At 36.7% G+C, this 13,022-nt stretch overlaps 2 protein-coding genes and 1 pseudogene across 3 annotated transcripts; 2 read left to right on the forward strand and 1 right to left on the reverse strand.

Annotated features, from left to right (window-relative positions):
• The first annotated feature begins 353 nt into the window (after positions 1–353).
• Positions 354–5,552, forward strand: LOC142550707 (ruBisCO large subunit-binding protein subunit beta, chloroplastic-like). 2 transcript variants are annotated; one of them, XM_075659785.1, is made up of 15 exons: positions 354–506; positions 995–1,235; positions 1,318–1,443; positions 1,765–1,902; positions 1,991–2,086; positions 2,218–2,460; positions 2,558–2,792; positions 2,897–3,066; positions 3,156–3,233; positions 3,334–3,405; positions 3,498–3,602; positions 4,190–4,282; positions 4,443–4,535; positions 5,061–5,184; positions 5,280–5,552. In XM_075659785.1, the coding sequence occupies exons 2-15, from the start codon at positions 1,008–1,010 to the stop codon at positions 5,291–5,293; spliced, it is 1,815 nt and encodes a 604-aa protein (XP_075515900.1). In that variant the 5' UTR covers positions 354–506; positions 995–1,007; the 3' UTR covers positions 5,294–5,552. The 2 variants fall into 2 exon arrangements, with proteins under 2 accessions (XP_075515900.1, XP_075515905.1); XM_075659790.1 differs by having other exon boundaries at positions 479–522.
• A 3,777-nt stretch (positions 5,553–9,329) lies between these two features.
• Positions 9,330–11,070, forward strand: LOC142550718 (flavonoid 3',5'-hydroxylase 1-like). Its single transcript, XM_075659798.1, has 2 exons — positions 9,330–10,272; positions 10,359–11,070. The coding sequence occupies exons 1-2, from the start codon at positions 9,361–9,363 to the stop codon at positions 10,989–10,991; spliced, it is 1,545 nt and encodes a 514-aa protein (XP_075515913.1). The 5' UTR covers positions 9,330–9,360; the 3' UTR covers positions 10,992–11,070.
• Positions 11,071–11,415: 345 nt separating this feature from the next.
• On the reverse strand, positions 11,416–12,789 carry LOC142513398 (5'-adenylylsulfate reductase-like 7; annotated as a pseudogene).
• Positions 12,790–13,022: the final 233 nt, after the last annotated feature.

Below are 13,022 nucleotides of genomic sequence, written 5' to 3' on the forward strand. Positions count from 1 at the left end.
TATTATTTATATTTAAATAAAAAAAAATCTAACAAAAAATTATGACGATAATTATTTATTTATTTTTGTCTCACACAAATATTAACCATAATGTATTCAAATTTAGCCAGAGGTTTAATTTAATAAAATTAGATTGATTCGAATATTACAAAAAATCTTTTGCAAATTATTATTATTTTATATTATATATAGATCGAATGGACTTATTTCCGAAAATAATCATGTTCAAATTTAATTATAAGATTTATTAATTAATATTATAAAAAATAATTGAAAATATTACACGTGAGAGTAAGAGTGCAGCACTTGTGTGCCGAGGTTCTAGAGTGTTCCTTTCCATCCCAAAGTGAGATCGACGGCTGAGATTGATTGGAAACTTCTTAATCTATCCGCTTCGGCCACCACTCTACATAAACCCTCTTCGTGTTTGCCAACCACCTATCTCCTACACTCTCCAGTCCAGCTACTTGCGTAAACCTAACCTCTAATTCTTCATTCATTTTCCGGTGAGCAATTTAATCAGTAAATTATTTTATGGGTTTTGAATTCTACGGGTGATAATGTTTTTAATCGTGGGTTTTACTATCTTGTGAAGATTGAGACTGTGATAATGATACGTATGTTTTATTTTTAGATGGATTAGATTCTGCTTTGGTTGATGAAAATTGAGCTAATCTGATCTGGTATTTATTAATTTCTTGATTAATGGAGTCTTGTGTCGTGTGACTGGAGCTTTTGAGTAGAGCTGCGATTGTCGATAGATTGAACACTTCGTTTCTGTAATATCAGTTGTTTTAAGGACCTTTCAGCCATCTGCGTTTCATTTTTTCACTGTGAAGTTAAATTCTCGAATAGCATGTGGGAACCTTCTTACCTTGACATTCTCTGCCTTGTCAAAACTTACTAGTGTTATTACTGCAATTTTCTTGTGAACCATTAGAATTTGAGGCATACATTTGGAAATAACCTATATTCTACCCCTTACCCGTGTCAGGTTTAAGGAGTAAATGGCTTCAACATTTGCTTCTATCGGTTCCTTAGCTGTTCCGGGCAACCGGGTGATGGATGAAAAGCTTACAGGTTCATCTACTAGGTTGTCCTCACTTGCTTCCATATCTTATGGTTCATTTCGGAGGCAGAAGAGCCTTCTACGGAGATCACGGTCTTTTCAAGTGACAGCTGCTGCTAAGGAATTGCATTTCAACAAGGATGGCTCAGCTATAAAGAAATTGCAGGTGAGTAGGTGAAGTTTTTACTTACCTAATTGAAGATGTCTTTACCTGAATGGTTATTGATTGGTGGTTCTCTTGTTGTTAGAGTGGTGTTAACAAACTTGCAGATCTAGTTGGTGTTACCCTTGGACCTAAAGGAAGGAATGTAGTCCTTGAAAGCAAGTATGGTGCCCCAAAAATTGTTAATGATGGAGTTACAGTGGCCAGAGAGGTACATGAATCATGCACGTTGTTTCTGGTTTCGGTATATCTGATATTATGGGATAGTAAATGAGTGTGCTAATTGGCCACGTTCTTCTTGATTTCTTTGTGGATATCGTGTTGGTAATTGATCAAGTTCCCGAGGTTCCATTTTTTCCCATTGACATCTTTTCGATTTTGCAAATGACTACTGCAACGCCAATAATGAACTTATTAGTGCAATGGTTCTTTTGGAGTCCACATTACTGGCATGGGGATGTATACCAATTGTTTTTTCCAGGATGTAACTGAGTTTAGTTTATGTGAAAGCATCGCTTGGATTCTCATGCAGGTTGAGTTAGAGGATCCTTTGGAGAACATTGGTGCTAAATTGGTGAGGCAAGCGGCTTCAAAAACTAATGACTTAGCGGGGGATGGAACAACAACATCTGTTGTTCTTGCTCAGGGTCTGATTGCTGAAGGTGTTAAGGTATGTCTGAGCATTTTATGCTTCTAGGCCTACTTGACTATTTGAAGATAGACTTGATAAATTATTTCTGCACTATCCATGATTTCAGGTGGTAGCAGCTGGTGCAAATCCTGTCCTTATCACTAGAGGAATCGAAAAGACCGTCAAGGCCTTGGTGTCTGAACTGAAGTCAATATCAAAAGAGGTAATCTATGTTTGTGTTCTGACAGTCTAAAGCGATGCGTGGGGAAAATTTTCTTTGGTATAATTGCTGACAAGTCAATAAATGGCTTAGTAATGAATGCTTTGAACAGTGAAACAAGTGATCCATTACAGGTGGAAGATAGTGAGCTTGCAGACGTTGCTGCTGTGAGTGCTGGAAATAACTATGAAGTAGGGAATATGATAGCTGAAGCATTGAGTAAAGTTGGTAGGAAAGGTGTTGTGACTCTTGAAGAGGGAAAAAGTGCAGAAAATAGTCTGTATGTTGTTGAAGGAATGCAGTTTGATCGTGGTTACATTTCTCCATATTTTGTCACGGACAGTGAGAAAATGGCTGTTGAATTTGAGAATTGCAAGGTAGGAATATATTTAACTTTTTTGCTGGAAAGTTATTTGATGTACAAGAAGCCACCTAAGCATTTTTCTTGCCTGACAAATGGATTTGCTATTGTAGTTATTACTGGTCGACAAGAAAATAACCAATGCAAGAGATCTCATAAATGTCCTGGAAGAAGCCATCAGAGGTGGATATCCTGTTGTAATTGTTGCTGAAGATATAGAACAAGAAGCTCTGGGAACTCTGGTTGTGAACAAACTAAGGGGAGCGCTGAAGGTTGCTGCTCTTAAGGCTCCTGGGTTTGGTGAAAGAAAGAGTCAGTATCTTGATGACATTGCAATTTTGACTGGAGGTAACTTTAATTGATTTTCTTCTTTCCTTACCTGATTTGTAAATGCACATCTTCTGAGCTACGTGTGTTCTTTATTAACTAAGTCAAGTCTATTCTTGATTCAGCAACTGTGATCAGGGATGAGGTTGGTCTAACCTTAGACAAGGCGGACAAGGAAGTTTTGGGCAATGCTGCCAAGGTGGTATTGACAAAGGACTACACAACGATAATTGGTGATGGGAGCACTCAGGAAGCTGTTAATAAACGCGTAGCTCAGATTAAAAATCTTATCGAGGTTTGTCTATTTGCCTTTCACGTGCTCTACTTATGGACTTTGCTGAATGGTTGTCTGAATGACTTGTGTGTGTATTGTGTTTTGAGCAGGCGGCAGATCAAGATTATGAAAAGGAAAAGCTGAATGAAAGAATTGCAAAGCTTTCCGGTGGTGTTGCTGTGATCCAGGTATTTTTTGATAAAGGAAGTTTGTGCTAATTTATTTAGGTCAGAAAGGTTGAATCATACCCTGGTAACATCATCTTCATATTGCTACTTGAACTTTTAGGTTGGAGCACAGACAGAAACTGAACTGAAGGAGAAGAAGCTCAGAGTAGAAGATGCTCTCAATGCTACGAAGGTAAGCAAAACGGATCAAGTTTAATTCCTATTCTTTGCGTTGCTTGTGGGGGTGAGTGTGCTTTTATCATTATTAATTTAATTGATGTACAGGCAGCTGTTGAGGAAGGAATTGTTGTTGGTGGTGGATGTACATTGTTAAGACTTGCATCAAAAGTAGATGCTTTTAAGGAAACACTTGCAAATGATGAGGAGAAGGTAAAAATTCTATAATTCTACTATTTGAGAACTATCGTGCAGACACGTTGTCAAAATATCTCGATGTTGGACTGATGTAGTACGTTTATTCTTAGACACTTGTTGGCTACGAGTCTGATATGTCACGTGTCTGGTCTCAAAATTAAATTTAAATGAAGAACAAATGATGCTGAATTTATAAAAAATTTCTGGGTTTTTTCTCTGAAGTAAACTTCGTTAAAAACTGAAGGAGTGAAAGTAATATGTGCGCGTGCATACGCACATATATATCATACCTCTTATATATATATATATATATAAACGTATTTTATATATTTTTAGCAGCTTGGGACCTTTTTTTTTTATTTTTTATTTTTTATGATTAAACATCTTGTGCTATGATTTCTAAAAAATCTGTTTCTGTTATGCCCTTTTCTGTCTTTAATGTCTGTGTCCTATTTTGAGAAATGATGTTGGATGATACTGGATTTCGTAGAAGGGTGCCAATTATAATTATATCACCGCTAGGATATGCAACATCCTCAAAGTTTTACCTTATAAGTTATTCTATTTTTTCTGGTTAATGATGAGTTCCTTTAATTTGGCAGGTTGGAGCAGACATTGTCAAGAGAGCTTTGAGTTACCCATTGAAGTTGATAGCAAAGAATGCTGGTGTTAATGGAAGTGTTGTTAGTGAGAAGGTAGATAAAAATTGATTTACTATGGTCTGATCAATGGATTTAAAAAAGGATTGTTTGATTGGATTTTCCATTCCCACTTGCACACGTGGACACACGTGAACAGTCTTGTGTATCGTATACCACAGCCAAACTCAGATTTGGATCTTGGCATGTGTTTCAGGTGCTATCCAGTGACAATCCTAAGTATGGGTACAATGCTGCTACTGGACAATATGAAGATTTAATGGCTGCTGGGATAATAGATCCAACTAAAGTAAGATGTTTTACTCGATTGCTTCCACCAATCCAATCTTGTATTTAGCAGCTACGATCAACTGATTGATCCTTTATGAAAAGACGAAAGGAATTTAAAATTCTTTGAAGATATAAACACTTACTCCAGAGTTAGAGGCCTAACCGTTTTTTAAAAAAGTCCAATATGTTGAATGATGTGATCCATGTAATGATTGGTCTGTCTTCCTGACAAGGAAGATACAAGATATTGCTGTCCTTGATCTTGTGACTTGTTCTCTTGAGTTTTGTAAAGCTTTATTGGATATGTAAATCATTATGGATGCACTTAACAGTGGTTATCAATTCTCATTGAGGCTCCATGAATTTAGCTGTCTTAACTTTATAGTTCGTATCTCTTTCAATGAGCTGTTTTGTGTAGCCTTTTGGAAGGAGTTGTTATGTTGAACCAGAGTCCTTCAAACTTATGTGGATCCCTCCCATGCCTCGGTTGTCCTGATTGCTTATGTTTTGCAACTTGATGAATTTCGATCATTATTTGATTTAGGTGGTCAGATGTTGCTTAGAACATGCATCATCCGTGGCGAAGACATTTTTGATGTCAGATTGTGTAGTCGTTGAGATCAAGGAGCCTGAGTCAGTTGCTGCTGGGAACCCGATGGACAATTCAGGTATATATTTTTAGTTGTACAACTTCAGCAAACATTCATTCTTTACTGAAAAAAATGCGAGGTCACTGAACTTTGTACCTACCCTGTTCGTTCAGGATATGGTTACTAAGCGAAAGGAGGTTTGAGAAGAGTTGATGGATCTGTTTCCATGATCTTTACAAGTTGCAGCTCCATATAAACTGGAATTTTTGTAGGCCGGCTCAGAATTTAGCCAACTCAGAATTTTGAGTCTCTTTTATATGTAACAGCTAGATAAACTCAGCTGGGATCGGCAAATGGGCACCTGCATTCTAATTATGATTTTCCCTTCCGCTTCAAAAGAGGCTGTGTTAGTTAATAAAAACTGGACCTTGCTATGTTTCTTTTCATCCAAGTAGAATTTTCTTCTCCTGCTATCAAAAGTAGACTTGATATCTCATTTCATCGCTTCATAGACATTTTAGGACAAAATAGCGCGGACCCTCGTTATGTCTCGCAATCTAAAAAGTTCTGAACAAGCAACTCTCGTCTCTGATAACCAAATCAGTCAGCGCCTGTAGAGAAACTCTCCAATCTCCGGGCTTCCCAAGTAGGAAAACTCAACTTGTTCATCTTAGAATCACATCTCACTTCTTATGAATTCCGTATTTTAATGTTTATGATTTATTTGATTTGTCGTTTGGCTTCAAATAGGTGGAAGACACGATTAAAAATGTGGGAATCATATTTTTGTGGAGAAAAGAGAACCTGAGTGTGTTAGCTGAAAACTATGAATCCACATTTAAAGAGCCTGAAAATTCTGCAATTAACAATTAAAAATACCTTTTTCGTACCTAAATTCCCACCAAGTGAAGTTAAAAGTTTCGATAATTAATGCTTGTCCCGATACTAAGTGATTTTTAGCACCTTAGTTAGTTGTGCCTTGTGGGTATGTGTGGTGTTAGTTAGCAGTGCAATTATTCCAGTGTTTCCTTTTCTGAAAAACGTCGTGCAGTGCAACTTTTAGAAAAAAGGAAAATCGTTTTTCTCAACTTTATATGTTCACTTCTATGTGATTTTGGTTTATTGTCAAAAATAAATTTTAATCACCCTAAAAACACAAATTTTAGCTCTTTATATTTCAGTTTTTGGTTAATTTTGGTCCGTCTCTTGTAGCAAGACGGAGCCAAAGAGCCCCTCAACTCCTCGCAACCTCTTCTTCTTATCCTTATGTCATTAAGAAATATTTATTTTTTAAAATAAACTTAGCACCATGCTCCTCTTTTAAATTTAGTCAAACCCTCCACAAACCCACTAATTATTCTTAAATACGTGTTTCTTTAATGTAATAATTCAATTTTCTTTTGAAAAAAAAAACAATCTATTTTAATAGTTTTTGAAAAGTGACGATAAAGAAATTGTCACTCATGATGGTATTTTCTGGCTAATTCACTGCCTTGTAGTGTAATTTTTTTGATGACATATGAACTCACCGCTTCGCTCCGTCCATGCGCATTAGGTAAATTTATGAACTAACACAATTTCTGCAAATCATGCTAGCCTACTAAACAACGCTAGACAAGTGTTATGTGATAAGTTCACATGAAAATATGTTAGTAAAAAAAATCAAACTTTTGATCATTGGTCAAAGACTGACGTGAAGAATGGCCAAACCTTGTAGTGTATGATATTTTTCCATCAGAGGACGGATAACACTACAGGTTGGCATAGTTGTAATAAGATCTTATATATCACAAGCATAGTCAGGCTTATACATGTTTAAGTCCATATCGTGACAATTTCTGCCCTCAAACTTGTCTCATTGCTATTAAAATTTTTTAAATCAACAAAGATTTGAATCTCATTCTTATAGAAGCCGCCAACTGCGATTAGTGCCCAATATATACATGCTCAAATGCACTTCAATTGCACTTATTGTTAAGTACGATATTCTTTTAATTTCATCCATGCATCCAGGACGTGTCTTATGGTTTAGCTTGTAGAAACCCTAATTTTGAACATAGTAAGTATGCATTTACTGAAGATATATAGTGTGGGTGAGATGAGCGCTTTTTTTTAATGATGTTAGAACATCCGCTATTCTTTAGGATGTTCACTGGGTAAACCCTCATTCTAACGCAGTAGTATACAAATCACGTTAGTTAGGTAAACCTTATGTGCCACTTGTTAGAGTAAATGTCCTGTAAGCCAACTGTTGGCTAGGGAATTTATTGACTTAGTTGTAATAAACAATATTTATTTTAATATAATTCATTATTTCATGGTTTGTAATTTCTTTATCTGTATACCTATGTGATCAACATAGATAAAGACATTGATTATACATTAATACAACTGAATCGTAATTCGATGTTGAAACTCATTTGTAAACACTGTATAATCTATGGCTAGAGTATGAGATGTACATTAGGGAAGGAATTCTCCAATTGTACATGCGATGCCACTATTTATTCTCAAATATGTGTCGCACAGTTATCGAATTTTTATCCAACCATCGATGAACCAATGACTGCATATTCGATCGGGATATATGAGATGAAGGAACCGTGCTGTACGTTAATCATAACCAACTGGTTCTTGCAAGCACTATCTGTGATACCTAGGGAATCATGGGGCGATGCTTATAGACGCTCTTACTATGATTCGATTGGTTTAATCAGAAATATGATTTCTGACATTCTAATGATCAATTGTTGATACATATAATGTGGCAAATTAGGGTAAGCCCGGATAAAGGATTATGTCCTGATTTATAATGAGTTGTGAACCCACGACTAGCTGTATCCCTGAATCGTTGAGGGTCACACAAGCACTGGATCATTTTGTTCCCGTTGAGAGAATAAATTCAAGTAATTGAATTTATATAAAATTATTGTATAGTAAATTCAAGGAGTTGAATTTATGATAATTAAATTTTGAGAAAATAAATTCAAAGAGTTGATTTTATGAGATAGTAAATTCAAGAAGTTGAATTTATAAGATTTGAGAATTTAAATTATTAAACTCAATAGTTGAGTTTATTAAATATTAAATTAAATATATTGAGAAGTATGTTTAATGGGCTTGTAGAAGTACAAGTCCAACTTATTAAATAATTAAAGTTCTTAATGGACTTTGATTAATTAATTAAACCAGTTGGGCTAGTCCAATTAATTAATCAAACACATGAGTGTTAATTAAGATGCCCAAATATTATATTATAGTAATTACGTCATGAAGGTTTTATTTAAGTAGGAGATTTGAACCCTAGCCATATATGACACCATATTTTCGAAAAAGGCCTTCCCTTCTCCTCTCCAATCTTCGGCCTCCACTCCTAGAATTTTAGGGGTTTTTGTGCCGCCTCTAGCTTTTGATCTCAACGTAGATTTTTTTCTAATTTTCTAGTGCAAGTTAGAAGATGAACTAATCTTCTAGTCGTTCATCTGATTCGAAGAATAAAGAAAGAGTTCTTGAAGGAAGTTCGTAGGGAAATTCAACAAGAGCTATATCCGTCAAAACCCGAATAGTTGGAGCCGAGTGAATTAATTCACTAAAGGTATAAATTTTAACACCTTATGAGTGTTTATTCAATCCAAACCATATGAGTGTCCAAATATTTTGATTGTTAAAATGAAATAAAATTTTAAAACTTCCGCTGCGTTTGGGCACGAAAGAACACGAATCACAACAACACTGTCGCTTGAAAAAGTGTGGTAGCGAGAATATTCAAACTTCTAAGTATTGGTCATATATATGTTCACCTTATCCACCAATTCAAACATTATATGAGCAGAGAAGTCTAATATTTTACATTAGGCCTCGTCTTTCTTGATAAAACGATAAAACATTTATATAACAAAGCCTATAATTTATTGTTTCAACTACAAACTCTATTGTAATTAGGAGAATTTTAAAAACGTACATGAAGTGGGCTCGTCAACCTTTTCCTTCCATATTAGACTAAAAATGCTAAGTTTACTTGCCACTTTATGGCAAAAACGCAGTACATATATCATAAGGGTAAGTAGTTCTATTTCTTTGAAAGGTGGATGAAGGTGTAGATTCATATCTACCACCCGTTTTTATTTGCACGTTGAATGATAGCTGAAGAATTGAAGAACATGAAACATCTCCCACATGCACTGCTAAGTTTATTATATATATATAGAGATTAATGTGCCTTGGTTCTAGTCTAGTAATTATAAGAAAAATTGTATGGTATTTGCACATGCAATGTTCCTTTCAGTCACGGAAATCATTGCATTGATCTCACTATGCATTCTCATTAACTTTCTCGTTCAGATAATTCTGTCGAAACGAAGACCATTGCCGCCTGGCCCTAGAGGTTTTCCTGTGGTCGGAGCGCTTCCGCTATTAGGTAGAATGCCACACGTTGCTCTAGCCAAAATGGCCAAGACTTATGGCCCTATCATGTACCTGAAAGTAGGCAGCCGTGATATGGTGGTGGCTTCGACACCGGACGCTGCGAAGTTGTTCCTTAAAACCTTCGAGTCGAATTTCTTGAACCGGCCGATTCATGCTGGCCCCACCATCCTCGCCTACAATTCGCAAGACATGGTTTTTGCGCCCTACGGACCCAGGTGGAGGTTGCTCAGAAAATTGAGTAATCTCCATATGTTGGGAGGTAAAGCCCTGGATGATTGGGCCGATTTTCGTGCTGCAGAACTTGGCCACATGCTCGAGGCGATGCATCAGTCAAGTGTACGTGGGGAAGCAGTGGTGTTAGGTGAGATTTTGGTCTACGCCATGGCTAATATGATCGGCAGAATTATACTGAGCAGACGGGTTTTCGCAACGAGAGGACGGGAATTGAACGAGTTCAAGGACATGGTGGTGGAGCTTATGACAACAGCAGGCTATTTCAACATTGGCGATTTCATTCACTGGATGGGTTGGATGGATTTACAAGGGATTGAAAAAGGGATGAGAAAATTGCATAAGAAGTTCGATGATTTGATCAGCAGAATGCTGGACGAGCACTTGGAATCGCGCCACAAACGCAAGAACCGACCTGATTTTCTTGATGTCATGTTGGCAAATCGAGATGATATTAATTCCTCTGAGGAGGAGAAGCTTACCACAACCAATATTAAAGCTCTATTACTGGTTACCAATAATTAATTTTTCAACTTCCAATATATAATATTTATGCATGTATGCATGGTATATTCAAGTATATGTTTTGCATGCAGAACCTGTTTACGGCTGGGACCGATACATCATCAAGCGCAGTAGAATGGGCTCTTGCGGAGATGCTGAAGAACCCGGATATTATGCACAAGGCACACGATGAAATGGATCGAGTTATCGGCCGTAACCGACGTCTGGCGGAGTCCGACATATCCAAATTGTCTTATCTGCAAGCGACATGCAAAGAGACATTTCGAAAGCACCCATCGACACCATTAAACCTACCTCGCGTTTCAGCCGAAGCATGCACCGTAGATGGCTACTACATACCAAAGAACACAAGACTCAGCGTAAACATATGGGCAATTGGAAGGGATCCTCAAGTTTGGGAAAATCCATCAGATTTCAACCCTGAGAGATTCTTGTCTGAAAAGTATGCGAATATCGATCCGAAAGGAAACAATTTCGAGCTGATCCCATTCGGTGCCGGGAGGAGGATTTGTGCCGGAACAAGAATGGGACTAGTGATGGTGGAATATATATTGGGGACCTTGGTTCACTCGTTTGATTGGAAATTTGATGGCGAAGAGATGGATATGGAGGAGACTTTTGGGCTAGCTTTGCAGAAAGCTGTGCCTCTTGCAGCCATGGTTACTCCTAGATTGCCTCCAACTTGTTATTTGGCTTCTAATTAGCACATCACTCGATTTATTTTTCAATTTCGGTTTCCGCATTGAGAACCTGTCACTTATATATATAATATCTATTTCTATATCCATGAGTGATGTTTTCTTCTCCATCAAAAATGTTATGTTTGGACCAAAAATTTGATTTTTTTGCTATTATTCTCAAATCGTTCATTCTCTTTCTTATGCAAACAGAACTACAATATTAACATAGTACAAAAAGCCACTAAGTTTTGTTTGTATGTATCTTTATATCATGTCATGTCTAATAGTATAATGAACTTTATTACATGTCATATATAGCCGTGGTAGAATAAATGCAATGTATCAACTAGGTACATTTCATCTTGTATCGTAGAATTAGAATATTATGTCATGTCTGGCTTTTTGTAATAGTGTTATTTAAGGGGGTGAACAACGATTTTCGAGGATTCTATCCCAACAACGAGCACAGAAATCCCCATTCGGGTCTTAGCATCCAATCGACTTTCAGACAATTCTGCCTTTGCAAACAATCCCCGATGGATTTTTCTGAGATTTTCAGTAAATATACGTTCCCTAGCAAATCAATGATACAGTGCTTTCGGAGAAATTTTTTTCCAATTGCTAAAGTCACCAAAAGCAAAATCCGATAATTTGACAGCTTTATGGAACTTTTGCCAATCTACGTGCATGATGTACAAATTACAATTGAGTGCATATGTATGTGTGAACCAAAATTTCCTAGGCTGCCAGACTGGAGCTTAGTAGAGGTGAAATGAAACCAAATTACAGTGGTTCTTTGCTTGCCGCTTAATGATACAACGAAGTTCTACAGCTAATTTGTTTCAGAGCAAGTAGACGACTGGCATGCATACAAGGTACTCAAAAGGTAGGAAACTTAGGCCAGTGATAATGCCCAGACTCGAGCATTTCTAGCTCCTTTATGGAAGTTCCTGATTTTGAACAGATTAAACTTGCTCCAAACTCTCTTGATATCGATTGGGTGTAAAACATGCCCCAAAAGATGCCTGGAATCTCCAAAAATACTGAGAGTTAAATGACAAACACATGCCACCCACAGTGCCTTTATACAAGATGCAAATCCTGGAAGAGATCTAAAGAAGCCCTTGTTAAGACAAAGACTATAGAAAGTAGTAGATACGGTTCCCTCGAAATTTTTCCTCCATTGACGTTCCATTCCATTGCTGAAATAAGTTCGGATCATTCTTCATTTCATCTTCGACCAAATCCACTAGTAATGGGTCCACTAGTAAGGATTCTTCCTTCAAGGACAAACAAGGCCAATGGAAAATGAAAAGTTACTAATTTCTATGCAAGACCCCCTACATATATACTCAACAGCCGTTCAAAGCACATAAAACCCAGCAGCATTTTCATCTTATGAGTTCATCCATCACATGTCTCAAACAAAAGAAACAAGAATATGAGACGAATTAACAAACTGGAAAAAGTCGACTTCCAAACTCATAAATTCAGATGAATAAAGTTGCAAAATGTTGAGCATCACACAAAAGCTCAAAGTTCAGGATGACAACACATTTAGTTAGCTTCCCAGATATTTTCCTTCACTCAACATAGGTTGCGACAGATAGAATAAGCATACCATGAATTCAACTCAACAGCAAGGAAAACGCAGATATTACACTACTGGTGCTACCTGTAGCTCTTTTATAAAAACTTATGACTGACTGGAGATCTTTTGGACCATGATATCTCATTCGATTTAATTTGTTGGATGTACAATCAGTAGTGAGGGAACACTATGAATCCCATATCTAGAGAAAACATTGAAAAAGAGAACAAGTTAAATTCAGTTATTTCTAAAACTTAAATGCAGAAATTATGTCTCCTCAACAGAGAATAGAAAAACTCATAGCACATGAAAAAGGAGATCCATCATTCGATGACACAAGACATGTTAGAGTAGATGCCCTTCAAGCCAACGGTTGGCTAGGGAATTTATTGACTCAAGTGAAATAAACAATCTTTATTTTAATATAATTTAACTTTTTTATGGTCTTATTATACTTTATCTGT

This window comes from Primulina tabacum, chromosome 1, assembly GCF_025594145.1.
Source record: "Primulina tabacum isolate GXHZ01 chromosome 1, ASM2559414v2, whole genome shotgun sequence".
Taxonomy (NCBI): domain Eukaryota; kingdom Viridiplantae; phylum Streptophyta; class Magnoliopsida; order Lamiales; family Gesneriaceae; genus Primulina; species Primulina tabacum.